At 54.2% G+C, this 25,133-nt stretch overlaps 14 protein-coding genes across 14 annotated transcripts; 6 read left to right on the top strand and 8 right to left on the bottom strand.

Annotated features, from left to right (window-relative positions):
• Positions 1-92: 92 nt before the first annotated feature.
• On the bottom strand, positions 93-1,310 carry BGZ61DRAFT_591336 (uncharacterized protein; the record flags this gene model as incomplete). The annotated part of the gene is made up of 2 exons (XM_046256679.1): positions 93-562; positions 632-1,310. 2 exons carry the CDS (start codon positions 1,308-1,310, stop codon positions 168-170), a joined length of 1,074 nt encoding a protein of 357 aa, XP_046099974.1. The 3' UTR covers positions 93-167.
• A 960-nt stretch (positions 1,311-2,270) lies between these two features.
• On the top strand, positions 2,271-3,226 carry BGZ61DRAFT_496982 (fido domain-containing protein; the record flags this gene model as incomplete). The annotated part of the gene is made up of 2 exons (XM_046251080.1): positions 2,271-2,594; positions 2,642-3,226. The coding sequence occupies 2 exons, from the start codon at positions 2,271-2,273 to the stop codon at positions 3,224-3,226; spliced, it is 909 nt and encodes a 302-aa protein (XP_046099975.1).
• A 1,025-nt stretch (positions 3,227-4,251) lies between these two features.
• Positions 4,252-5,358, bottom strand: BGZ61DRAFT_554894 (uncharacterized protein; the record flags this gene model as incomplete). The annotated part of the gene is made up of 3 exons (XM_046255592.1): positions 4,252-4,578; positions 4,637-5,257; positions 5,310-5,358. 3 exons carry the CDS (start codon positions 5,356-5,358, stop codon positions 4,433-4,435), a joined length of 816 nt encoding a protein of 271 aa, XP_046099976.1. The 3' UTR covers positions 4,252-4,432.
• Positions 5,359-5,946: 588 nt separating this feature from the next.
• Positions 5,947-6,551, bottom strand: BGZ61DRAFT_98829 (uncharacterized protein). The gene is made up of 2 exons (XM_046257299.1): positions 6,226-6,551; positions 5,947-6,170 (listed from the first exon to the last, which is right to left on the bottom strand). The coding sequence occupies exons 1-2, from the start codon at positions 6,458-6,460 to the stop codon at positions 6,037-6,039; spliced, it is 369 nt and encodes a 122-aa protein (XP_046099977.1). The 5' UTR covers positions 6,461-6,551; the 3' UTR covers positions 5,947-6,036.
• Positions 6,470-6,851, bottom strand: BGZ61DRAFT_536313 (uncharacterized protein; the record flags this gene model as incomplete). The annotated part of the gene is made up of 2 exons (XM_046254383.1): positions 6,470-6,750; positions 6,803-6,851. The coding sequence occupies 2 exons, from the start codon at positions 6,849-6,851 to the stop codon at positions 6,470-6,472; spliced, it is 330 nt and encodes a 109-aa protein (XP_046099978.1).
• Positions 6,852-7,303: 452 nt separating this feature from the next.
• Positions 7,304-8,993, top strand: BGZ61DRAFT_458173 (uncharacterized protein). The gene is made up of 4 exons (XM_046246719.1): positions 7,304-7,446; positions 7,609-7,651; positions 7,707-8,718; positions 8,766-8,993. Exons 1-4 carry the CDS (start codon positions 7,386-7,388, stop codon positions 8,955-8,957), a joined length of 1,308 nt encoding a protein of 435 aa, XP_046099979.1. The 5' UTR covers positions 7,304-7,385; the 3' UTR covers positions 8,958-8,993.
• Positions 8,994-9,148: 155 nt separating this feature from the next.
• Positions 9,149-10,449, top strand: BGZ61DRAFT_520878 (uncharacterized protein). The gene is made up of 2 exons (XM_046252469.1): positions 9,149-9,601; positions 9,655-10,449. Exons 1-2 carry the CDS (start codon positions 9,436-9,438, stop codon positions 10,353-10,355), a joined length of 867 nt encoding a protein of 288 aa, XP_046099980.1. The 5' UTR covers positions 9,149-9,435; the 3' UTR covers positions 10,356-10,449.
• On the bottom strand, positions 10,449-11,622 carry BGZ61DRAFT_458175 (nucleotide-diphospho-sugar transferase). The gene is made up of 2 exons (XM_046246720.1): positions 11,242-11,622; positions 10,449-11,174 (listed from the first exon to the last, which is right to left on the bottom strand). Exons 1-2 carry the CDS (start codon positions 11,346-11,348, stop codon positions 10,556-10,558), a joined length of 726 nt encoding a protein of 241 aa, XP_046099981.1. The 5' UTR covers positions 11,349-11,622; the 3' UTR covers positions 10,449-10,555.
• BGZ61DRAFT_458177 (uncharacterized protein) lies at positions 11,623-12,129 on the bottom strand. Its single transcript, XM_046246721.1, has one exon. The coding sequence runs from the start codon at positions 12,030-12,032 to the stop codon at positions 11,799-11,801; it is 234 nt and encodes a 77-aa protein (XP_046099982.1). The 5' UTR covers positions 12,033-12,129; the 3' UTR covers positions 11,623-11,798.
• A 642-nt stretch (positions 12,130-12,771) lies between these two features.
• BGZ61DRAFT_98883 (uncharacterized protein) lies at positions 12,772-14,000 on the top strand. Its single transcript, XM_046257301.1, has 2 exons — positions 12,772-12,936; positions 13,089-14,000. The coding sequence occupies exons 1-2, from the start codon at positions 12,903-12,905 to the stop codon at positions 13,742-13,744; spliced, it is 690 nt and encodes a 229-aa protein (XP_046099983.1). The 5' UTR covers positions 12,772-12,902; the 3' UTR covers positions 13,745-14,000.
• Positions 14,001-14,601: 601 nt separating this feature from the next.
• BGZ61DRAFT_98875 (uncharacterized protein) lies at positions 14,602-15,779 on the top strand. Its single transcript, XM_046257300.1, has one exon. The coding sequence runs from the start codon at positions 14,785-14,787 to the stop codon at positions 15,340-15,342; it is 558 nt and encodes a 185-aa protein (XP_046099984.1). The 5' UTR covers positions 14,602-14,784; the 3' UTR covers positions 15,343-15,779.
• Positions 15,780-15,888: 109 nt separating this feature from the next.
• Positions 15,889-17,753, bottom strand: BGZ61DRAFT_554899 (uncharacterized protein; the record flags this gene model as incomplete). The annotated part of the gene is made up of 5 exons (XM_046255593.1): positions 17,243-17,753; positions 16,978-17,070; positions 16,511-16,808; positions 16,061-16,210; positions 15,889-16,014 (listed from the first exon to the last, which is right to left on the bottom strand). Exons 1-5 carry the CDS (start codon positions 17,347-17,349, stop codon positions 15,889-15,891), a joined length of 774 nt encoding a protein of 257 aa, XP_046099985.1. The 5' UTR covers positions 17,350-17,753.
• On the top strand, positions 17,754-21,141 carry BGZ61DRAFT_98889 (uncharacterized protein). Its single transcript, XM_046257302.1, has 3 exons — positions 17,754-18,013; positions 18,072-18,623; positions 18,682-21,141. The coding sequence occupies exons 1-3, from the start codon at positions 17,912-17,914 to the stop codon at positions 21,043-21,045; spliced, it is 3,018 nt and encodes a 1,005-aa protein (XP_046099986.1). The 5' UTR covers positions 17,754-17,911; the 3' UTR covers positions 21,046-21,141.
• Positions 21,142-21,984: 843 nt separating this feature from the next.
• Positions 21,985-24,129, bottom strand: BGZ61DRAFT_458182 (alcohol acetyltransferase). Its single transcript, XM_046246722.1, has 2 exons — positions 23,801-24,129; positions 21,985-23,739 (listed from the first exon to the last, which is right to left on the bottom strand). The coding sequence occupies exons 1-2, from the start codon at positions 23,845-23,847 to the stop codon at positions 22,332-22,334; spliced, it is 1,455 nt and encodes a 484-aa protein (XP_046099987.1). The 5' UTR covers positions 23,848-24,129; the 3' UTR covers positions 21,985-22,331.
• Positions 24,130-25,133: the final 1,004 nt, after the last annotated feature.

The raw sequence follows: 25,133 nt of genomic DNA on the forward strand, positions 1-25,133 counted from the left end.
TTTCAAGGTTTTCGCAGATCATTGCCTTGGCATGGGAGTAGAGTAACAAACTTGCAACACGATGACAAAGATGCAGAAATCAAAAGACGTTTGAGTGACGCATATCTATATCTAGCGACGAAATTATGAAATGAGCATTTCAGAGCCATGGATCCCCAATTCTTCCGTCAAGAAGAAGTCACATCGTGATTGCTATCACATTCAACAAGGCCTTTCCGAACGCAAATCAAGCAAAGACCCGCTACGTCTTCCCCTATCTCTTCGACTTCGGTCTTTAGGAGGTTTTCAATGGAACTTCGACATGTTTCATCCATATCTGGGAAGTCGTTCGGTCGGAGATTCGCGAGGCAAATTAAAACCTCATGAAGTGACAAAAATCCTCCTGTGTCTGAGTCTTCGAATATGGCCCAAGCACCGTCATGGTACCCATTAAAAAGGTCGAAGTATTGGACCACGTGTTCTGGTTCAAGGTGGGGATCATCTATTAGGTGGTTGAACATCCCCATCTGGAGAAAATTCGAAAGCTTCGCAAGTAGATGGGCTCTTTTCGTTTGTAGCGCGCCTGCAATGGGACATCATTAATACACGCATGTAAGAATAAAAGAGAAATTAATTTCAACCTGGTACTGACCTGCGAGCAAGTAAAGGGTTCCAGTATCGACCAATCCTCGACTTATGGGTTCAGTGTTGGTGGCGAGAGTGATGAACGAGCCAATGTGCTCCCGCATGATGCGTTGACTGATGACTCGGAAATCATCCTGGGCCCCGAACTCATAACACAGGATTAAGAGAAGAAAAGTGTCAGAAATGTCCAGGCTGTAACCCTTCTCTTCATCCGACACCGTTTGTGCCTGGATCACATCGCTTCCTGTCTGGAAGGAAATTGGAGGCAGTGGCCCATGAACAGCGCCATGTACATTAGACACGAGCTTCTTGATCCACGCTTCGACGCGGAGGGATATGGGATCTAGCAGGTCGTATTTGTCTGCCACCGGCCGGACATGAAGTAAGTCCGTCAAAGTCGGAACCTGCTCTCTCAAGCCCCGTTGAAAGTGGAGGATGCGGCAGATGAGGATGAAGCCTTTTGGATCATCGTCTGGTAGCGGGATCTCGATTGGTTGAGCGTGGTGGGTGGCTAACGCGTGGCCTTCCTTGAAATTCGGTCCAAGCATGGCGGCGAAGACTGGAGAGGCAGATTTCATAACGCCTGAGCTTACTTGAACACATGTCGCACCGTTTTCTAGACTGAAAACCACATCTCCATCAGGAGCGATTTTTTCGACGGCCTTAGCCTCTGAATCCGCTGTCATGGTGGATGAAATGGCGTCGTGTTTGCGCTTTGCCATACTCAGGTGGGTGTGATGCCGTAGTAGAAGAAAGTATGGAGGAATAGGAAGATCTCTGTGTGGGATGGGAGAAGGAGCGGAGACGGCGAGAGAATGTGAGAAAAGGTGAGAAGATAAGAAAAGAAAAGAAAAGTGAGCGGAAAACGAATCACTCGTGACTCACTGCAAGGTGATTCACGGTAAGTGGCAGAACAGTGTTTGCTCAAAAGGAAGTGCGCGGAAAATAGAGGCTCTTGCCAGCTGGACCCTCGCTGTCGGCATCGTTCTTCTTCAATCATACGTCACGTTGACAGCTGTTGGCAACTGCCTACCTAGAGGGGAATCTTGACCACCGCGAGGGACAATGCCCTGCTTGGCTTTTATTGTTCGTCCACCAATGCTAGTGCTATTCTCACCATACGTGGATGCCGGGAACTGTCACGATGTCAGATAAATGAGTTGGGTGGCCATATCAAATGCCTGCTTTCGTTTACGTGATTGTGAATGCCCAAATTTATTCTTACACCCGAAGCCTTCAAAACCCAGCGTTGTGAACTTGCAGCAGACAGTGACATATAACGCATCTCTTAACCATCCATGAATCAACATATTTCTTATGGCATAATGATGACCTAAACATTTAACAATACCCTTATGGATAGAAGGAATTAGGATTAGGAGTTTAGACCCATCAAGGTTGTGTCAAACACTACCAAGGTGGTAGTTCTTGCCTTTCGCGGGAACCGTCCTTTAAAACCCTGTCAACTTCAGTATTTAGGCGCGGGCATTCTCGTAGTCTGCGAATTTCTCGACGGTCAACTGCATCATCCTCCCATTCCTCCTTTCAGCTCTTGTCGGAAAACAACCACAGAAATGGCGCCGACCGACCTCGTCCGATCCATCCAAGTCCGATCTTTCGGGGCGACCACCCCTTTTCGCATTGTGATGGATGATGCATATGACTACAACGTCCTCGACGATGACGTCGATCCGGATGACCTTTACGAGGAGCTCAAGTTGCAAATTACAACCGTATATTGTTCCCCTCCGCTACGAATGGGGTCCTTCGAACGGTATCTAGAAAATCCCCTCGGGCGCATGGTTTTCGGCTCCAACATGATCGAAGGCGCTGGAGGCGGGCGCGACATCACCCATGCGCTATGCCGACCGATATTTCGAGGGGACCAAATTCCCGAAATAGAGGAAGGCGACTCATATTACAGGGTCCTGGAACGCGATCTGGCGCAGAATCCCCCCAATTATGACACCGTTCTTCGAAGCTATCACGAGATCACCCAGCATGCCAAAGCCGCCAGCTACATTTCACCACAGTCTGCATCAACAACGAGGCCCTTTCCGAAGACATTATCCTCCAAACGCACCGCATTTTGACACATAAAGTCGATGCCGAACAAGGCATGTCATGGACAGAGTACAGCGGCGTCTACCGGGAATGCGACGTGAGCGCCGGTCTCAACCAGTTCATGGATCCCCGCCTAGTTCCCGGCGCAATGCGGGCCATGATCCGATCACTTGATGACGATATCCAGTGGGCTGTTGATTCAGGGGAGATCGACCCTGTTTCCCTAGCGGCCAAGTACAGCCACACTTTTGTCAACATCCACCCCTTTGTTGACGGCAATGGACGTATGTGCCGCCTTATTTTGAACGCCCTCTTGCTCAAGTATAGCGGCGTTCTCGTTTGCATCGGCGTGCAGGGATACGACCGGGACAGATATTTGGAGATTGCCGCGGCTGGGTCAATGGCAGAAGCGACAGCTCAGGACGATACGGATGGGCTAGACGAACACCACAAGCCTAAGCACTACAAGGGCCCTGCGTCGTTCATTCTGGAGCATGCTCGGGATAACATGCGCGAGCTAATTAACAAGCAAGGCTAAAATGGGAAGTTATGGAACTATGGTTTGGGGGAGTTTTAAAAAAAAACATGCAGTGGTTACTGGCTTGGTGGTGAAATGCAGACATAGAACACAAACGAAAAGCAGAATTGGCAAATTTACAGTTCGGCATTCAAGTTTCTTATTCCCGTTGTACCATGACTTCATCGTCTTCTATTTTCGCCGTGATCTATTATTGTAAACACTAAATCTCGGACGTCCACTTCACTGGCTTCCTCTAGATGCGCCGACACAGGACCGCCCTGGATAAGGCCCTGAAGACGTTGAGATGTACCCGACTTCATCACGACTCTGGAGTTTTCCGATCCGACGGTAAATCGTGACAAAGGCGGCGTCCGCGGAAGTCGCCCACCGTTCATCCTTCCACAGCCCATGAGTCCCTTGCTCCCGCCAGATCGGCGACGAAGAGCATCTCCCAGTCAGCCACGCCGTCGATTTACCTCGGATCCTCGACACAGATGGTGTCAACTCTACCCCAGCGAGACTTACCAGTGTATAAGCTATCAGGGTCAGTTGACCACATGGAAACTAAACATGCAACACGTAGCGGAGAGTGCTGCCGAGGCCTTCGACAATCTAAGGAAAATATTCCGAAAAAAAAAAAGAAAAAAAACCTTCGCAAACAGATTCGTATGTTCGCCATCGGGTCGACGTCCCTGCCTGGGCCCTAGGTCAGCGCCGTGCTGCTGGCGTAACTGAGCGGAGTCCCATCCATCCACTGAAAGGAGACAAGCTAGATCAGAGTCCGAGAGGAGATCAGCTTGCGATTTCTCAATACCAAAGGTCTCAACATCCTAGCATACGATTAACAGGATGGTCATGAGGTGCAATCAGATTGACCATGAAGTCATTCAGATCTACAATAGAGACCCTGTCTACATCATTGGAATGGAACGGCCCCCTCTCGAGGAACAACCTTGAAGCATGAAGTATGGAATCATAGCAAGCGTTCTGTTCTCAGTGTGTTTCATTACGCTTGTGTTGAGAAGTCAAACTGAGCTGGACACCACAATGTCTACTACAATTTGGACATGACCCATTCCAAACGTACATAGATGCCAGTTTCTCAGGGATAAATCGAACACAATTGCACAAACATTATCCTCGTCTTGCGTCATGGGCTTTTGCCCCCCATCATCCGTCTCCCTTGAGTATGCCATCCATGATCGAAAGGTGGACAACAGTGCTTCAGGCACAGTTGGCTCCGCAGACGTCACAACTACCGTTTTCACCAGGAAAAGCACTTTCGCCGTTTTCGAAGCAATCTAAGCAGAGCCCCAGGATTTCGCGGTACATGTTAACGGCATGCCAATGCCGACGCTCCTCGATGGCTACTATCCCAATGTCAGACTTTGTTCAGGCAGAGCCAAAAGTTTTGTCAAAAATACTCACAAGCTAGTCGGAAACCTGACACAGTTCCCGGTGTCTCAGTGGCAGGTTTTAGGAGAGATGAACTCATCCTTCCATGCCGCGTGATCAGTGCCTTGCTGAACCTTTTGAATGGTTCCCGAAGTCTGAAATTATACGCGGCAATCAGGAGATACCAGTAATCTGCAGGGTCTTCTATATTGCGGTCCCGAAGCCAATAGGATCCTGCGTAGGTTAGGCGAGAGACCATTGCGTACTTGTCCGCCAACTCGCCGATCTTTTGGATTTCTCTTGGCTTTGGCTCATCCATGCCAGGGTCTACTCCCGAAAGGGCACGAAGAAGCCGCGTCATGGAATCGGCGTCATCGTCTGGGAGCGACTTCACACACATAGGCCTCAAACCCTTCTCATCGTCGTAACGTGGGCCAGGATATTCTTGCAGCATCTCCTGGAAGCGAGGGGAGATCGCACGAAGAAAGTTTGAATATGCCCAGATCATTTTTCTTTCCTTGCCAACAAAGAGGATCACGTCGCTATCGGGATCGAGCATCTCAATCAAAAGGTCGCTGATCTCTGTAGATTCGTTTGTCCCGGAAGCTCCGCTTGAGGATGAGGACTCGTCGGCGGCCAAAATTTCGGTAGCTTCTAGAGGCTCCATTAGCAATGCAAGATCGCCGGAGGACAGCATTATCCATACCAAGAGCACTGGGCCCGGCGGCACCGTCACGATGCACATGTGCGGACATCTTGCCTCCTCGATGGCGTGGCTTGGCAGAAATGGAACCAAGCAACAGTGAAGATGAGAGGATAAAGGACAAAAGGGATCTGAAAAATCGGTGCGAGAAGGCGAGTGTTCAGGCACCACTGCTGACAGGCCAATGATTCACTGCTTTCTTTCACCACCTGCATGGTTGCCAGCTGTATCCAGCCGTCAAGTGGACAAACACACTGTGCCTGTTTGCAGTGTTCCAGCCCAGTAACAGAGACCAGGCATTGTCACAATTTCCGATCCCGGACACGGCAACGATGTCAATGTCAACAGAAGATCCAAGTAGATACGATTCTCTTGGAACTAACAAGTTTTCTATGGCCATTTGCGGATTCAGCCACAGAAGCAAACCAAAGACCCTCCTCCTCAGGAATGTCCATCAAAGATCATGGAAGCAGCATTTGTCGGAGGACCTGGTCTTAGATGAGCCATTGCGATCAAAGCATCCAGACGTCATAATGTATTGTGGTAGCTAGCTTCAGATTTTGCCATCACACGGACGTAGAAGGATAGCAGCGTCATAGTAGAAACCCAAGAAAACTGCAAAAATAATTATCCTTGGTTTGGGTTATGGACTTGCGAACTCCAACTTTCGCTGAGCTTGTATCCTCTGGCTGTCTTGGACGTGTGGGGGGGTTATGACGGTCCACGCGTCCTATTTGATGGAGTGAAGCGAGGGATCTGGGCATCGCGGACCACGATCCAGAAACTTTGTTGTTGCGGTCTTGAAACAATGTAGACAGAGTCCCCTCCCTAGCGGTTTGAACGCCCGGAGCTCCTCCAAGGCCACTATTCAATGTAAGCCCTTTCCATTCAGAGGTGGGCTGATGCCAAAGGTACTTACAAGCCAGCCGAAAACCCAGTAAAACGTCCGTTGTCCCACTTGCCAATTGAAGAAGCGAAATGTCAGCAAATTTGAAAACTTTTTTGCTTGTGGAGTGGAATGGAAGAGGACATTCAAGAACATAAGCTGCATTCAGGAGCCACCAGAATTCGTCTGGGTCTTTCACGGGACAGTACAACCATATAAAAGCCTGCCTGGAAACCCGAGGAGTCATGGCGTACTTTTTCGCCAACATAGAAATCTGCTAGATTTCTTTTGGCTTCAGACTGTCCAGCTGAGGGTCTCCTCCGTAGAGGGCGCGGAGGAGCAGCGACACGGCCTGGCCATCGTCGTCGGGGAGCTCCACCTGACACACCCCGCGAGAGTCATGGGGCATGGTAGACTGATTTTGAAGCATGGTATTGAAGTTGGGAGAGACTAGGCATAGGAAGTCTGAATGGATCTGTATCCTCTTCTTTTCCGTGCCAACAACGAGAATGACATCGCCATTGGGGGCGAGTTTTTCAACGGGGGATTCTTCGGGTTCTACCGGCGCTATTAGCGATGCGACGTCTTCTGGGAAAATAATCATTCATACCCGAATTGGTGAGCTTGACGCGCTTACATTGCCGCTTCGGCTGTGGCATCTTGTTTTCTGAATGCTCAAGGGAGGGTCTGGAATGAGGAGAAAGCGAAGATCATAGAACAAGGTGCAGTGGATGTCATGCGAGAGATTCAAAAAGAGAGGATCCATTAGAGAAGTGCTTGGAGTGATTCACTGCTTACTTCTAATCGCCTATTGGTTGCTCTTTACCTACCTTACCTCTGGACGTGCAGTGGTAAACTGGCAGATGTAAGGAGCTTAGGGGCCGTTAAACCAGGCAAAGACCCGGTGAGATGTTTTTGGTGTCTCTCGGACAGACAGCATATCTTAGACGTTAGTACAAATGATTCACTTGAGACACTACAGAGTACCAAGAGAAACATGACTATGCTTCAATCTTATTTCATCATTCATCAGCGTTGTTGGCGCATTGGCATCGCGGCCAGAAGAAAGCTACTGTGGGTTGTCAAGCACTGAGTGAGACGTTTACCGATGATTATCCGCCAGGTACAACACCACGCCAACTCACCAACTCAAACGCGACAACGATCTCATCGCCAACCATAGACCAGAAATCATGAGTGACCCACCAGGGACACCAGGCAAAGGACATTCAAGAAACAAGTCAGTCACTAAGGGTATGTTAATGTCCGGCCTGGAAATCTGATGGCGCACGCGAGACCGGAGCAAGTTGCCCCTCTGCAACGTCATCTCGAGCAGTACAATGCCCGCCATGATTCCGGAGACATGGCCATCGCCAAACCTCTAAACCTCGCTCAGACCGACTGACAGTCCCTTAGCTAGACCCAGGTCCTCTACTAAAGGGCCTCTCGATGCCGACGAGTACGCCATCCTCCCTCACCCACTTTGAGTCTCACCTCCATCTCACACATCCCAGTGACCCACTAATAGCAGCTCTCCAAAGCGCCGCGCAACCCGTCCAACGGACACCACCACATCGGTCCAGGATCTCATCACCACCTGCTCGCTCATCCGTAGCATCGCCGGTCCCCCAGCTCGGCGAGGCCCGCGCCAAGAACTTCGCATTCCTGCTCCGTCCAGAGATCTACCACCCCCTCACTCCCCTGAATGTGCCTGTCGCATTCCGCAACTCGCCAAAGCAGCCCGGTCCGGAGGCGCCTCTGGAGGAACTGTTGGCAAATGGGCATTTTCGAGCAGCGGCTATTGCTGCAGTCCAGGAGTTGACGGGATCTGGCGCCAGCGGGGGCATCAACCCTACGGATTCTAAGAAGATCTTCGGACTGTTGTACACCCGCCTGGCATGCCTGACGTTGATTGATTCCACTCCTTTAGCTGCGCAGGAGGTCAAGGCCCTGGAGGATCTCAACGACATCCGAACATATGTCGATGAAGCGACCGGTGAGCACCTGGTCCCTTGGGAGCTCCGGGTTCTCAACGTCCGCCTCCAAGCCCTTGGCTTTGGCGACCCCCGACGGGCTGTCATGAGCTACCACGACCTCGCGCGGGAGGCCCGAGACAACATCGCCAAAGCCTCGGCTCAGCACGACAACTCGGCAAGGGAGCTCTGGAAGGCCCGCCTCCACGACCTCGGGATCCAGGTCGCTGGTGCCCTCATCGAGATGGACGACCTCACCGGCGCCGCGCACCACCTCAGCACCCTCCGGGACCGGGGCGATGGTAAGATGGCGCTGGCCAAGGCCCTGCTGTGGCTGCACCTGGGCAACTCGGAGAGCGCAAGGGAATGTGCGCAGCGCGGTGCCGGCGACGGTCAGGATGCGGAGATGATCATTCTGGCGCTGTGCGACATGGCAGACGCAGAGTACGAGTCTGCACTGGAGAGATGGAAGGACCTGAAAGAAACAACGGACGACGAGATGGTCGGCGTCAACATGGGCGTTTGCCTGCTGTACCTAGGGCGGATACACGAGGTACGTGTGAGCGCCTATTGACTATAACCCAACGCTAACAAATCTAGGGACGGGAAATTCTCGAAGGACTAGTTGATTCGGGTCTGTCCTCTCATACGCTACTGTTTAATCTGTCGACTATGTACGAGTTGTGCACGGAGAAGAATCGCAATATGAAGCTCAAGCTGACGGAGCGGGCTGCTAGGATGGAGCCTTCTGCGGCGGGATGGGAGAAGACGAACGCAGACTTTAAGCTTTAGATTTATGAATGATGCATTAATGCTATTTTGCTATTATGTTGTGTTCTGGCTTTCGAGATGTGTATCCAGCGTTGTGAAGAACAGCAACGCTAAGATCAGGTCTATCACACGAAGTGATCGTCCTTGGCAATAGCAAATGTAGACATAATCCCAAGGCAAGAAGTCCGGGCCATTGGTATCTTTTTACCTTGGGAATTACTCCATCGGCACCGGGTGCGCCTCTCCAAAAGGGAATTCAGCTCATGGCCGGCGCCGAGCTCAATCTCCCCCGCCACTTTTACCCCACACGGCCCGAAGACGGTAAACCCGAAGCCGCGGGGAACCTCGGCAGCTCAGACGACCTCGTCTCTACCGCAAGCTCATAAATCCGCGTCTATAATTGAGTAGCGCAAAAAGGTTGTCATACTCGATAACCGCATCTCTTGCAATTTTCTAGATCTTCAGGCTCGGAATAATCACTAATCACAGCTCGCCCATCATGTCGGACCGTGTTAGCCAGATCACCAGTCACCTCAACTACCCCAAGGGTATGTTGGCCGGTCAAGTCGCCATCATCACCGGTAGCGGACAGGGCATTGGCGCCGAGGCTGCGCGGTTGTTTGCGAATGAGGGCGCGAAGGTTGTCGTGGCGGATATTGACGAGAGTGAGTGCCCTTGTGTGGTGCGAGTGTGAATGCGCCTGACTTACAACCAACAGAGAAGTCCGCCGCTGTGGCTGAGGCCATCAACAAGAGCGGCGGCCAGGCCATTGCCGTAGCAGGCGACGTCCTCGATTCCGAATACATCAAGGCGCTGGTCAAGAAGGCGGCCGACTTTGGCAACGGCAAGATCAACATCATTGTCAACAACGCCGGCTACACGTGGGACGGCGTCATCCACAAGATGACGGACAAGCAGTGGGAGACCATCATCGCCCTGCACTGCACCGCGCCCTTCACGCTGGTGCGCGCCGCGGCGCCTTACTTCCGCGTCAAGGACGGCGCGCCGCGATGCATCATCAACATCTCGTCCACGTCGGGCGTCCACGGCAACGCGGGCCAGCTCAACTACGCGCTGGCCAAGGCGGGCGTCACGGGCTTCACCAAGACCATCGCCAAGGAGTGGGGGCCCGCGTTCGGCGTGCGCTCCAACACCATCGCCTTCGGGCACATCCTCACGCGACTGACGGCCGCCAAAGAGAACGGCGCCTTCATCGCGGGTCCCGCGGGCGAGAAGATTGCCCTCGGTATCCCCTCAGCAGCCGCGGCGGCGGCGGGAGATGCCATGTATGCGGATATTGCGCTGCGGAGGCCTGGCACCCCGGCCGAGGCTGCGAGCAGTGTCCTGGCTGTAGCAAGCCCGCTGTTCTCTTATGTGACGGGGCAGACTATCATGGTGACGGGAGGACGAAACATGTAAGACCTGCAGGGTGGCGCTAGATATGTAAGATCAAATTCAAGACATGGCAATATAAATGGAGAAATTGGCATCAAGATTGAGGAAAAGAAGGGGCCGAAGAAACGTGGTATTAGATTAAACGGTACTATACTTCCCGCCGAAACGCCCCAATCCAACAAGATATGTCCCTTTTGTTCATACATCTCCTTCATCTGGTTCTTTTATACCTTGAGCCACAGCGAAAAGACACCCTGAGCATACTGGACAATCTCGTCACCGCCCAGCTTGCTCTCACCGTACACTCGGTCGACAAAGGAGATGGGCACCTCGGCAACAGTGGCGCCCATGGCCTTGGCGCGGACCATAAGCTCCATCTGGAAGCTGTAGCCCTTGCTCTCGGTGGTGGCGATGGCCTTCTCGAGAACGGCCTTGCGGTAGAGGCGGAAGCTGCCCGTCAGGTCGCTGACGCCGGGGCGCAGGACGGTATCGGCGAAGAGGTTGGCGCCGCGGCTGACGAACTTGCGCTTGAGGTCCCAGCCGTAGACACCGCCGTTGCCAGCGTAGCGGGTTCCGGTTACAATGTCGTAGTTGCCCTTGGCCTGCAGGGCAATCATCTCGGGGATGAACTTGGGGTGGTGGCTGAAGTCGGCGTCCATGATGATGACGAAGTTGCCAGTCACGAACTGCAAGCCGTGGACGTAGGCCGTGCCGAGACCGAGCTTGCCAGCACGGGGCTTGAGGACGACGTGCGGCGAGTAGGCCTTGATGAGCTGCTGAGCGACCTCCTGAGTGCCATCGGGGGAGCCGTCGTCGACGATGATGAGTTCCCAGTCGAGGTTCCTAGGAAACGGGTCAGCAACCGTGCGCCGGATATTGGTGGTTCTCCAAGACCCAGAGGGAAGCTTACTGCTCAGTGAAGGTGCGGTTCAGCAACCACGCCACGATAGGGAGGTTCTTGCGCTCATTGTACGTCGGCAGGATAACCGAGTACTTGTTCTGGGAGGATTTGGCCATTGTGAAGGTTGGAGGAAGCAGCAGCGGGAGGGAAAACGGGACGGCCGGTTCGAGGAAGCAGGAAGCAGTTTCGGAGAGACCTGGAGGTGGGATCGGAGGTCGGGATCGCGGGGGACAAAAGAACGTGGAGAGTCGGTTGATCGCGTAGGTTGGCCTTCCCACCGCGTCGAGCCACTCTAAAAGGAGGACACTTGGGCTTGAAGCTGAAGATGGATGACTAAGCCCATTGACGATGGGAGCCAGATTGCAGATTGCAACCCCTGAAAATGCGGCTGTGGCTGGTGCAGCACGTGGGGAGCGTGGCTTGCCTGTGGCGGGTGAGACACGGAACTGAGGCGGGATGGACAACGGTCCACGGTGGACAGGCCGGGCAGCTTTTCCTAGTTTAGAGATGACCCAAATCGATAGAGCTGCTGGCCCTGTTAGCTCACCATTCCCTTCAGCCGATGGCTATCGTTTCCCAGGCAGATCCTGCTGAGGGACAGTGGCAACAGTGGTTCGTTCGCCTGGTCTCCCTCCATCTGCAACGGGTCCGCGGTCTTCCCCTCCCCGAGTCTCCGTGGGCAGCGTCGGAGGTGTCCAATCGGCCATAAATGTCCGCAATTGACCAAGCAAAGGGCAGCAAACGAAGCAAAGAAGCATGACCACGAGCTGCAGCACTCCAGCACTGCAGCAGCACATCATCGTCGACTACCGAGCCCCCGTCGCCTCTTGTCCAACCACTGCAGCCGGCCTCGCTGCCTCTGACTGGCTCCGGCGCCTGGCCCCTCCCAGATCGGTGGCTTTTGGCGCTCTGCTCGGCCTGCCGGCTCCACCGCCGAGACCAAGCTTCCCCGCAACTGCAACTCCATCCATCCTCAGCTGCTCTGCTGTCGACCCTCTCCGTCTCGATGCTCAGAGTTCACACCGTCACACCCGCCTTCAAACTGCGCCAGTCTCACAGTCCGCAACGTCGCCGTGCCCAGCTGCCACCAGGCCCGCGACACTGTGCTCCAGCGCCCTCGGACGGCTCGCCCGCTGATGGGGCCGCGTGCTTTAGCCCGATGCAGCAATGGAGACAGTCCTCGCCCCCCGAGCCGGAGAGCTCCATGCTGACCACGGCTTCTGGCTGGCTCTTCCCGCGGGCTCTGGCGCAGGCGCAAGTTCTTCCCAGGTTCTTCCCAGGTTCTCCCAGGTTCCTCCGCGCAGCAGTCTCGCCGATGAGCGACTTGTGTGTCTCCGGGCCAAACCCTTGTGCCACCCGCCAGCTTGGAGCTGCTCTTGACTGTCTCTGGCGAGGTACAGCACAGTAGGTATGAGTAGCTTGCTACCCTGTGGCACCGTCGTGACCTCGTGCTCTGCCGGCCAACCTCACTCCGTCCTCCGTAGCCATCCCCCAACCTCACTTCCTCCCTCCATCTTCACAATTCGTCCTCATCTCGGCCCCTACGACCCCGAGACCGTGTCGCATCGCTCCCCCGTGTCCCTACGAACCCCGTAGACGCCCTCCGTGCCATATTCAAGCTTGCGCCCAGCAATATCGCCACCTGCGACAGCTCCTCTTACGTCATCGTCATGTCCGACGGAATCGCTCCCGCCATCGACAAAGGTATACACACCATGCGAGCCATCATCATGATCCTTGTTTTGTCCAGTCTAGTCCAATTGGCCGTTTATTGATACAAAGAAACCGTCCCACCATGGCCCGCTGCGCGCTGCCGGCTTGTAAGACACTTCGCTGACATGTTGCTCCCCTTCCAGTTGGTGAGCCTGCGCCCACAGCGCCAGAGGCCCAGGCTGCGGTGCCTACTTCGGAGGACCCCAAGCCCGAAGAGAAGAAGGCCGATGAGAAGAAACCCGAGGATGGCGCAAAGCCTGTTCTGAAGGTGCCCAAGCCCGTCGAGGTCATGTCGGTGCCACAGACCCCCCTCAACAACAGCACTCCAGCCGGGGGCACACCGCGACCTGAGCTGAGGATTGACGAGGAGCCCAAGGAGAAACCCCAGGAAGATCCCCCCTTCATCCTCGGGCTCAAGGAACCCGAGTCCACCCCGGCGGAGTCTACAAAGGATAGCGAGTCCATCACCGACAAGCCAGCTGAAACAGCAACCAACGGCACCAGCGATGACGTTGAGATGACAGGTGCTCTCCCGTCCTCCAACTCCAGTGAGTCCGCTTCACGAGAGAAGCGCAAGCTCGAAGAAGAGCCATCTTCCACCACAACCAACGGCGATTCCTCCTCCGAGGACAAGTCCGGCTCGGATGCGCGCTCCGACAAGAAAGCCCGTGTCGATGATGCCCCGGCTCCAGCAGTCCCCAACGGCAAGGGCGCTAAGGCGAAGCGCGAGAAGAAAACTGCTCCGGTGGTTGGCAGGACGGCGCGGAAGACTCGTAGCCAGGGACCGGTCGAGGTCTAGATGATCATCATGCAACGAAGCGGCCCGATGGGCTGTCCATCAACTTACTACGTGAGTGACGACTCAAGTGAACTGGTATGAATTTGTGCGGGTGCAGGCGAAAATGGCAGGTTTGGGTCATGGAAACAGAGTGGCTTTCCTGAGCTCTATCTGGAATTTGGGTTGTATATTCGTGTCTTTTGGGAGTAGCAAAATCGGTTATTTCATCTGTCTATCCTACGGGAGTTAAGCGTGTAGTTGGATGGGTTCGTGAGGAAGCGATGTCAAAGCATGGTGAACAAGCAAAAACGAAAAGTGAATTTCGGAACTGATCTCATAAGTCCCAAATGAAGTTGACGACATCAACAACCGATGGGTGGCCTATTGGCAGCGAACTAGTCACCTAGATCAGACCAGAGGGTATGGCAGATGTTGAGGACCTTTGCTAGCTCCTCGTATAAAAGGTCTAGGGTAGGCAGAATATTGCCAAGACTCTTCCTCCCGGGTGTCTTGGCTAGTTAGACTGCGCCAATCTACATACACGGTATATATTTGGCACATATTATTGCGTTCAATCCAGGACAACCTGTGTTGGAAACGGGTTCTCGAATAGGCACGGTCCGGCTGTTCAATCTAGCTGGGACGTTTCGCCACGGCCAAGGTCCAAAGCTGGCCCGTCCCGCAGGGAGACGCATCGGTCAAAGCCGCCATCTTGGGTAATCCAGGTGGAGGGAAGAAGGGTGTCGTCATGCGAAGACCGTCCCCCCTCCGCGCGTGTTAGGCGAAGCAGCGAACTGGATTGCGCCGTTGCAGATGCGTACGCCAGGAACGTACGTGGACTCAGCCACGCAGTCCCCGTCGTGGGGCGCGATCGGGCGTCTCAGAGGGTTTCTTCGGGGCTGGGATGCGTTCATCGCATGTCTGCTGGCGCTTGATTTGGCCTACCGCCGAGCCAGAGAGAGAGAGAGATGCAGTGCTTGCCCCTTTGCTGATCCTTGACGTCAACTGGAGACCCTGCGGTTTCGGCCACGGGTGGCTTCTGGTGCGTGCCTGTGCCTGGCATGATGGCGTCTCGCGGACCAAGCTGGTGGATATGTCGGCCCTGCAGAGCCCTAGACGCCCGGAGCCCGGGGAATCGATCCCATCCCACGGAAAACCCGCGAAACGCCAAACGGGCGACTGCGCGACTGCCAGGGGCCCATCGTCACCCGTTTCCTCGTCTCGGTGGCATGGAAGAGCCGGGGCCCCGAGGACTTTCGTCAATTTTTCTTTCCCCCTGCGATCTGTGTGCATCCATACGGGCCAAAGCGCTGACGTTTCGAGCTCCACCCAATGCAATGCAAACCCCGGGAAGCGTGCTGCCCGCCGAGTCTGAAACGGATGGGCTGGAGACGCGCGAGAAGAGCTTACTCGACTGGACTGAGTCGCTTTTCCCCTGCAAGTTTGGAGCCGAGATCCACGCGTCGCTTGGTGGTTCGTCCAGCTTGGCCTGGTCGGGCGAGCCCTTGTTTGGTTTCTTTACCGGGAGTTTGCCTCGCCTGGGAGATCAGCAGGCGGATAGATGGGAAGAGAGTGGACATTCCAGAGGCCCCTGCGGTTCTCTAGTCCTTTCGGCTTGAATTCTCTATCCTTAAGTCCCAGAGGATATATCCTTTCAGCCATATGAGATGAGCACGTGAGCAGCCTCAAAGTAGGTAGAACCCGTCGTTCGGCGACGAAGCCGTCCTCATAGGGAGGTGCACTGTAGGACCGATGTAAACCCATGAGATTTCATACTGTGGAGTCAGTCCTGAGGCAAAAAAAAGGAAGAAAAAAAGGCCCCGGATGTTTAGGCAGTTCTTTGGCGTGTCGTGTCGCAATGGAGCAGTAATCGATTGCGAGTGCTTTTTTCTTCCCGCCTAGATTGACTTTCCGGTACCTGAACCTTGGCGGGTTCCAGTGGGGGTGGTGGCAAAAGACCAACCAGCCAGTCAGAACTTGATTGCTTCCCGTCTCAGCAATCCGGACGCATACACGAAGACACAAAGTTAAGGTGCTGTGTTTTGTTGAATACGAACATCAAAGTCTTAATTAAGCTCATTAGAGAGTAGAGTGATAACGTGAGACGTGAGCTAGCCGGTGCAGCAGCTCGCTTGTTGTGTTATTGGAAACTTTTATTGGGTATTTTATTTAGCATTGCTGTCATCAGCAGCCATGGAATTGTCGTTCAATGCGGCTTGGATGAGCCCGTCAGCCGTTGGATCCTTCAAGTCACCACCCTGGCTGTCGGCTACAGTTCTTGCCGTAGCGTGCTGCTACGTTGTATTATTGGTACTACTGCAGATGTACATCACGTACCCCTGGCGTTTCGTCCTTGGACCGAACGACGAAGAGGGACGAAGAAGAAGACTGACTCCCGTATCTTGGAACATGTCGTGCGAGCCAGCTAAAAGGGAGGGTCAAAGACTGGGCCACACGCGAAGACCCCACGCCGCCACATCCCACATTCTGTACGACATCGCACACACTTAAGACTCCGGCCAAAAGTGCGCATCACTGCTGGATCAAGAAAAGCTTTCCGTTCCTTGAGAATCCTAGCACGTCCATCCCGTCCTCAATCAGGAATGACAAGTCCTTGGCCACCAAAAAAAGACATCGGCTTGATCCGGGCAAGCCGCCTTTACCCCCCCATGCTCTTGCATTGGCACCAAGACGAAAAAGTCCTTCGTATTCAAATCCGCGATTCCCTCCATCCCAGCCCACCCCAGCTTTAGGCCCGCCACATTATCCCATCAGCAGGCTTCCTACTGGCGGGCGAGCAGATGCAGGGGTTGGTGGTCCTGCTGCCAGCAGATAGGGGACGATGCGGACTCTCAGCGCCGTCTCCCATTGTGGCCAGCCGCAACGCTGACTGGCGCCACAAGACCGCTGGAGTCCTCTGGAGCGGGTCCCCCGTGAGCCCGTCAAAAATAGCACCGGTCCCCAGTGGTCGCTGCCAGGGCGGCCAGCTAGCAGCCATCCGGGCCCAGCGCCGAACCAGGGGTCGGGGTGCAGCTGTGTGTCCGGAGGCCAACCAGCGCCCGGCGTGGCGAGCGTTCGGGCTTTACTAGCGGAGCGGGCAACGCCAGCAGCCAGCAGCCAGCGCGCTCCCTACACCCATCGCCGGCCCCCTTCACCACCGTGACCCGGTCGCTTGGGGCAAAGTGTCACCGGACGGCGAGGAGTGGCGGGCTGGCGGGCTGCTGGAGTTCCAGATGGGGAGAGGCCTGGCTTACAGCGCAGTGAGCTTATGCCCGGCCCGCAGGCTTATAGCGGCTTCAGCGCCCGTAGCGGGCTCGCCCACCGTGCTGGAGGTTTGAGGTGCAGCGCTGCAGACACGGTAGTGCCGGCAGAGTGCGGCACGGGTAAGGGTACGTACCGCCCGCCGGCTGCCCGCCTGCTGCCCGCCTGGCGTTTTGTTGGCGCGGGTCGCCCCCTGCGTATCCCGCACTGTCTTGTTGAGGGAGACCCGGCCCGAAATACAGTGCGATCAGCACATACCGTCGCAGTTCCATCCCATCCCCATGAATGGATCTCTCTTCACACCCCCAATCCCCATGATGATGGATGGATCCATCCCAACCCATCCCCATCCCATCCCATGTCATGGCGCCTTGAATTCCCCAGCCCTACACCATCGAACCTGTTCCCTCGTTCTTCTTCCTCTCTCCCCTACTCCCTCCCTCTACTCAATCCCTCCGCCTCTCGCTATATCCTCGAGCCCCTTTCGAGACCCATAGACCTCGGGCCGTTGGCTAGGCCGATCTGGAACATCACCAGCGTCCTTCTTTTTTCTGTGCTTTGTCTGCATTTTTCCTCCAGGGTCACCTGGCGGACTGTGGCGCCCTCCTGACCCCCGACGCGCTCGCCTCTTGCATCAGCGGTTCACCCTCGTTTCGACGTATTCTTTGTTAGACGACATCTAATTCGCCTCGCCACGACTCTCGGTAACAGCACCAAGGACGCTGCTCTCATACGACGCGACCCGAGCCCCTCGTCACTCGTTCATCTCCCTACACGATCTAATCCGATACGATACGATACGATCGTTTCTGGTCCACGCCTGTTGGCCAAGAGGGCTTCGATATATCCGAACCGATTGATATCACCCCGACCCTTAACTGAGCATACATCGAGCTCTTCTTCGCCTCTGGCGGAGCAATCGCCGCCATGTCTCTCAACAATATGGCCGGCCTCCTGGCTGGCCGCGACGAGGAGAAGAACGGAGCTGCCAAGCTGCTGGACCTGCTGAAAAATCCTTGGTCCGATTCGGTATGCCGCCGTGACGTCGATGGATATCCTGAACATAATCGCTAATTAGACAAATTAGCTTCAAGCTGCCTCCATGTATTCCGCCTTGGGCATCTCACTGGGATTCACCGTCTTTACCGCCATCATCTTCTCTCTCCTTCGCCCCTACAACCAGGCCGTCTATGCGCCCAAACTCAAGCACGCCGATGAGAAGCATGCCCCTCCTCCGCTCGGAAAGGCCCCCTGGTCGTGGATCGCAACTGTCTGGGGAACAAAGGAGGAGCAGCTCATGCACTCGATTGGCATGGATGCTACCGTCTTCCTCCGCTTCGTTCGAATGTGCCGCAACATGTTCTTGACTCTGTCAGTCACCGGCGTCGGAATCCTCCTGCCCATTCACATCTCCAACTTCTCATCCACCGGACAAATTACCGACACTCAATGGGTGACCAAGATCACCCCCCTCGATGTCAAGGAGTCCGCTGTCTGGGCCCAGGTTGTGATTGCTTGGGTGTTCAACATTATCGTCGCCAGTTACCTCTGGTGGAACTATAGGAAGATTCTCCAACTGCGAAGAAAGTATTTCGAAACTGAGGAATACCAGACTAGTCTCCATTCCCGGACCCTGATGGTAGGTCGAGTCTACTATCCCAACTGCCCTTTGCGCTGGCTCACCCATTCCCTTCTAGTTGTTCGATATCCCCAAGAAGGGCCGTAGTGACGAAGGAATCGCAAGACTCATCGACGAGGTTGCACCCAACGCCTCATTCGCCCGAACCGCCGTCGCGCGCAACGTCAAGGACCTGCCAAACCTCATTGCGCAACACGACCATGCAGTCCGCAAACTCGAGGCAATCCTCGCCAAGTACCTCAAGAACCCAGACAATATCCCCCCGGCCCGGCCCATGTGCAGACCCTCGAAAAAGGACCGATCCTATGGCACGTATCCTAAGAACCAGAAGGTCGACGCCATCGAGTACCACACCCAACGTATTCGCGACCTCGAAATAGAGATCAGGGAGGTCCGCTCCGGCGTGGACAAACGTGGCTCCATGCCCTACGGTTTCGCCAGTTACTCGGACATTATCGAGACTCACAATATTGCCTATGCCTGCCGCAAGAAGAAGCCCGTCGGCACGACCATTATGCTGGCGCCCCGGCCCAACGACATCATTTGGGATAACATGGTTCTTTCTAGTTCCACCCGAAGTCGCAAGCGATGGTTCAACGGCCTGTGGGTCGTCGTCCTCACTCTCCTCTGGATTGTTCCCAACGCCATGATTGCCATTTTCTTGGTCAACTTGTCCAACCTGGCATACGTGTGGGACGCGTTTAATAAGTCGCTTTCGGCCAATACCACATTCTGGGGTGTGGTCCAAGGTATTCTCTCACCCGCGCTCATGTCAGGTGTTTACCTAGTTCTCCCTATGATCTTCCGTCGTCTCTCGATCAAGTCTGGTGACCAAACTAAGACTGGACGGGAGAGGCACGTTTTGGCCAAGCTATATGCCTTCTTCGTCTTCAACAACCTGATTGTCTTTTCCATCTACAGCCCTGCCTGGACCTACGTTGTTGGTGTCATTGAGAAGGTCCGGAACGGCAATGACGCATGGCAGGCTGTCGTCGATGAGAATTACGCCAACTTGCTATTCATCGCGCTTTGCAACAACAGTGTTTTCTGGGTGACATATCTGTTACAGCGACAACTCGGTGCAGCCATCGATCTTGCCCAATTGTGGCCCTTGGTCCAGGCCTTTTTCCTCAAGAAATTTGCGAGCCCTACCCCCAGAGAGTTGATCGAACTGACGGCGCCGCCTCCCTTCCAATACGCCGAGTACTACAACTACTTCCTCTACTACGCCACCGTTACGATGTGCTTCGCCGGAATCCAGCCCCTTGTCCTCATCGCCACAGCCCTATACTTCACCATCGACTCATACCTCAAGAAGTACCTCATATTGTACCGCTTTGTGACCAAGACTGAGTCTGGCGGCATGTTTTGGCGTGTCGTCTTCAACCGATTCATCTTTGCCACAATGCTTGCCAACCTCGTGATCATGCTTACTTGCTGGGTCAAGGGCGATAACCAGCATGTCATGTTCTTCTCAGTGGTCCCATTGCCCTTCCTCATGTTGGGTTTCAAGATCTATTGCTCCAAGGCCTTCGATGAGAAGATGCGCTATTACAGCACCCACGACGCCGTTAGACACAGCGAGACTGGCCCTCAGAAGGAGAGCCGAAACCGCAGCGACCGACTGGCCAGCCGCTTTGGCCACCCAGCCTTGTACAAGCCTCTTATCACTCCCATGGTGCACTCTAAGGCTCAGAACCTTCTCCCCGCCATTTACAAAGGAAGGCTGTCTGATGGCCGGGAGGCGAACGCAGGCGATATGATGAGCGTCAGCGGTTATTCGGATATGTATGCGCTTGACCCCATGCAGGGTGGACGACCTGGAAAGACTGCCAACAACAATATGCCTGGATTCGAAATCGTCTCGGAGAATCAGATGGACTTTGGATATTACAAGAACAGGGCAGAATTCGCGGAGGATCACGGTGGAGGTGAGATCTACGGACGCCAGGGCGAGATTATGCGACCAGGTACCCCTGGTTCCATGGGCGACGGTAGCGACCACGGTTCGAGACCTGGCACACCTCTATCCGGCCGGTCAACTCCCTTCGCTGGTGCCAAGAACCGCAACCCCAGCGACACGAGCTACCAGGGATTCCGAGGCCCTCCAGGTGGCGGGTTTGCTCAACAGCCGATGATGGGGTCAGATGTACCCAGCCGGTCTCGCACCCCGATGTACTCGCAAGATAACGGGAGTTCGTCAGGGCTTGGGCTCATCAATAACGCTGCGGCCCCTGGATCTGGACGCATGACTCCGGTTATTCCTCATCCTTCTCACAGCCCCGGACCATCCACGGGCGCCTTGGGTGGCGGGCCACAAGGCTACAGCAACTTGGCACAAAACGAGGACACCGATCCGGCACAATACGACTATTTCCGTGGCAGTGCCAGGGCGAGACGAAACCCTGGTGAGGGTTGGTAATACCCTTCGCCCACCAACAAAGGGTGACAACTTTGGGAAGGGAATGGCCTTTTTCATTGTGTTTGAATTTGCAAGGCGTTTGGATAGATTGGGCTTCTACAATGATGAGAGGCGGATGCATGGAACCAGCCCCGAAAGCTGCGCGGGACGATATTGGAGATGAGGAGGATGACATTGTCAATACAAGGTTTTTAATCCGTACATAAGATCTCTTCGTTTCTCGATGTGAAACTGGGTATAACCGACTCTCCTGGCGACTGGCGGGAACTCTTTAGTCTTGGGTACGAAGATAAGTTGAAATCGATTGTCTTGTACATGCGTGACTTTAAATAAGATGCTTCGATGTGAATGCCAGTTCGTGGAGACTAGTTAAAACGACATGGGATTTCACAGATGTTAACAACTGGATGCCGATTTATCTTCGACGTCAACGCTAAAGCGGTTGGTGTTGCCTCTGTGCTCGTCTTCTTCTCGGCCTGCTTTTTGAAGATGGATGACTGTCACAAACCTAGCCAATGCATAGCGAACCGCAATACTCCTCCTTGGCAGGGCATACTTTTAGGATGTCAGCTCGATGACGTGATGCGCAGGAACCCGGCCAAGCCCCCAGCGGGATCAGATGTGGCTGTGGGGGATTGTCCTGTCGCCTTGCGCTAATGATATTTGACTTTGTTTAAGAAATGTTACACATTACGTCCTTGGAATTCCTATAACTCTATTATTATGTCGCTCCTCTGGATCCTAGGGCCTCCTCATTATGTTGACGTCAGGTCGTCCTCCGTATATGCTTGTATTAGGCCCACCAGCCTTTGCAGCTTATTATATCCAAGATTCAATTAGCATAGTGAGTGAGGGAGTGAGCAGAAGACACTAAGAACAGACAACCCACCTAGAGGCAGAGCTGTGATGACCGCAATAGTGTTGTGACGGAAAGGTCGGATAGAGTCAGGTTCAGAGTCCGGATAAATGGTTTGACTGGGTAAAATAGGTGACTTTCTCAGCTGATACCATTTGATCAAATAGATCTCTGAGAGGTCTCAAAAGAATAGGTCAAAAGACTGTTAATTAAATGAGATGCCAGAAGGGGATGATAGCTGCTAACAGATTCTGTCTGGGATCTTCCCAATTTATGGTCCCAATAGGTCAGGCTACTTACTGGTCCCTACCCGGTATGGCATTTCCTGTTGAAGGAACCCACCAATCCTAGCCCTAGTGGCTGCAAGCATCCGATCAGATGACCTTTATCCCCAAAGACCGGAAAATCCCGACTCAATGGTAAGGATATCCTAGGCTGTGAACTTGCCTGTCTCATGTAACCGGGTTGTATAAGCAAGGAGATCCTCAGCCAGTCCCTCAGCCACCTTATCATCCACCACACCCGCGTTCCACGAGACGCCAGCTGTCAAAGAGCCACCTGGAGGGCTTGCCACGCTGACGCTTAGCGGAAGGCTTGCGACCATGACGCCATTGGTAAAGAAGATTCTCGAGACCCGGCGTTGGCTCGGGCTGCTTCCTGAAGTTTCGACTCGCATTGCACCCAGGCTGCTTACCTCCCACGACCCATCGCGCGGCTGGCCGTTCTTTTTTTGCCAGTATGACGGCCAGTCGGTGATGAACTTCATCAAGCTGATGGGGTCGTCGGCAGGCAGGGTGGCGGCGCGCGTGCGGATCTGGTCTTTGATGAGCTTCGCGTGGTGCCAGATGAGTGCGTCGAGGTCGGCGTCCGGCTTGCGGAGGGCATCCACCGCAGCGGCAGGGCACTCGTGCGTCAAGACTGAGATACCGACGCGGAATGAATCTTTCGGCGCTGGGTTGGCCGTCGCGGCCATGTATGGGCGCGCGTTGATGGGCGTGCTCGCAATGAAGGCTGGGGCGTCCTCGGCTGGGACACGGTGTGCCATGGACGCCAGGCACAGGGCGTGGATGAGCGAGGTGATGGAGGCGGAGTGGCTGCGGGACTCAGCGAGCATGCTAGAGACGACCGGGGCGGGAATGTCAACGGCGATGATGCGGGTTTGGTGAGGCCGGTCGAAATCGATGGGCTTGCCGCTCCAGATGGGCGGCCTGGCGGGTTTGAGGAACGACGGCGCGAACTCGTCCCAGATGACACGGCCCATGAAGAGCTTCCCGCTGGTGTAAGGGATAACGTCTTCTTGGGCTTCTGGGAGAACGGGAGGGTCAGGGAATTTGAGGATGTAACTCGGGTCTGAGCCGTTGGAGGTCTCGTTGAGAGCCTCGACGAGTTGTTCGTGGAAGTTCTTGCCGCCGGTGCCATCCATGAGGGAATGATGATACGCAAAAATGATGTCCTCGAAGGGCTCTTCTCCAGGACCGATCGTCTCGGGCCTCACGATAATGACCCTCCACGGCGGCAGGGTCTCAACGTCTTGAAACAACTGATCATGACACCAAGCGTGGACGGCCGTCAGCGCGGCGTCATACCCGTCGCCGCCCGGGAGGGTTCGAATTCCGACGTGTTTCCACAGGTCGATCTCGGGGATGTGCGAGAACTGAGCCGTGTTTGTGTCGTGCCCGAGGATACCCACGCGGAGCATTGGCTGCTTGACGACTAGACGGCCCAATGCGGCGAAGATGGCGCCATCGGCGTTGGTTGCTGGGGGGTTGAGGTAGCGAGCCGAGAGAACAACACAGCGGTATATACCTAGCGCGTGACGGCTGGAGGAGAAGAGTTCCCTAATGAGTTGCGTTGGTGATGGTGGTTGGTGAAAGTTGGCAACGAAAAGGGGCTGCTCACATGTGGCCGAGGGGCCGAACGGCTTGGGGAGGAGACGTATCCGCCATTGCCAAAGGAATTTGAGAAAGGAGAAAATTGATATGGACTGTATAATACTTGTTTACTGAATGCTTTATTTGTTCTTGTTGATGGCTGCCTTCGTGATTTTCGGCATGTAGTAGCTTTCAGCTGGCCCAGCTTACTAGGGCTTTAGGATGGAATGATATCCTCACGAACTTAGAGATATGTAAGGAGTCAATTGATCCCTAGGACTCAATTGGATAGAGAACGAGTTATTTACCGCCTCGTACTGCGACCAGTTGAGATGCAGTCCTCAATTGAGTCCTTGTCGATAAAGGGCGTCGTTGACAAGTTGGGCGATTTGTGGAGACCGAGAGGCCGCCAGACTGGGGTGGCACTGCTGATTAAGCGGGGACCAGATGCTGGCCGTCGATCACAGATGTCTGGATGAAGATCTGTAGATCTGCTTGTCAACTATAATGGAGGAATAGAGTCTTGGTATGTAATGCAATTCTTCAAGGCGGTCGCAGGAATTTGAGTGGTTGATGCTGGTTTCTGCATTTGGCTGAGTCTGACACTGCTTGAGACGTCGAATGGGTAAGGTTGGACGCGGGTGACGCCTGTACGCTCCAGTTGAGACGCGACATGTAAAAGGGACTGGAGTTATGACATTGACTCAAGAGTCTTTCCTATGTTGGTTTCAGTATTGTTTTGGGAGTTTCGTGCTATTCTGGGCCAGTTTGGAGTCTCGGCCCACGTTATCCTACCTGTTCGATGGCCCAATTAGTGCTACAGAGGGCAGATATGTGCCATTTCTCCTCGAGAAAAACAAGAGGAAATGGAGAAGAACATTATTCGGATTGGCTTTTTAACCCATTTAACTGAGCTACCATACTGTATATTCTTTCTCTGCCCAGAGAGCGAAGTCTTTACTGGAAGGCTTTATCAGACATAAGTAGGCCCCGCCTCTCGGACGAAGATCCGCTTTTTGGTACCTCGACAATGCCGACGCAATTCGCAATATCGGGAGGAGGGTATTTATGGCATAGGAAGAGAGCAAGTGCAAGAGTAAAGAGAGCCCCCATGGGAATTATGATCGAGCTGGTGTAGTTGCCGACCTAGCCGTGATAGGCGGAATATTAATTTGGAGAGCGGGAGTCTTGTCATTTTAAATTGCCGGGGTCTATGCATTCTATCATGAGCTCAACCCCTGGCAGCTTTATCTCTGGGCGAGAAGGTTAAGAGGCGGTTCTCGTCCAGTCTCGGTAAACAGGACATGTGTCATATAATTCTTTAACAACCTCGAAACCAAGCCTTGCCAAGTCACATTCGA

The sequence above is a fragment of the Ilyonectria robusta genome (genome assembly GCF_021365365.1).
Source record: "Ilyonectria robusta strain PMI_751 chromosome Unknown BGZ61scaffold_20, whole genome shotgun sequence".
In the NCBI taxonomy this organism is placed as follows: Eukaryota; Fungi; Ascomycota; class Sordariomycetes; order Hypocreales; family Nectriaceae; genus Ilyonectria; species Ilyonectria robusta.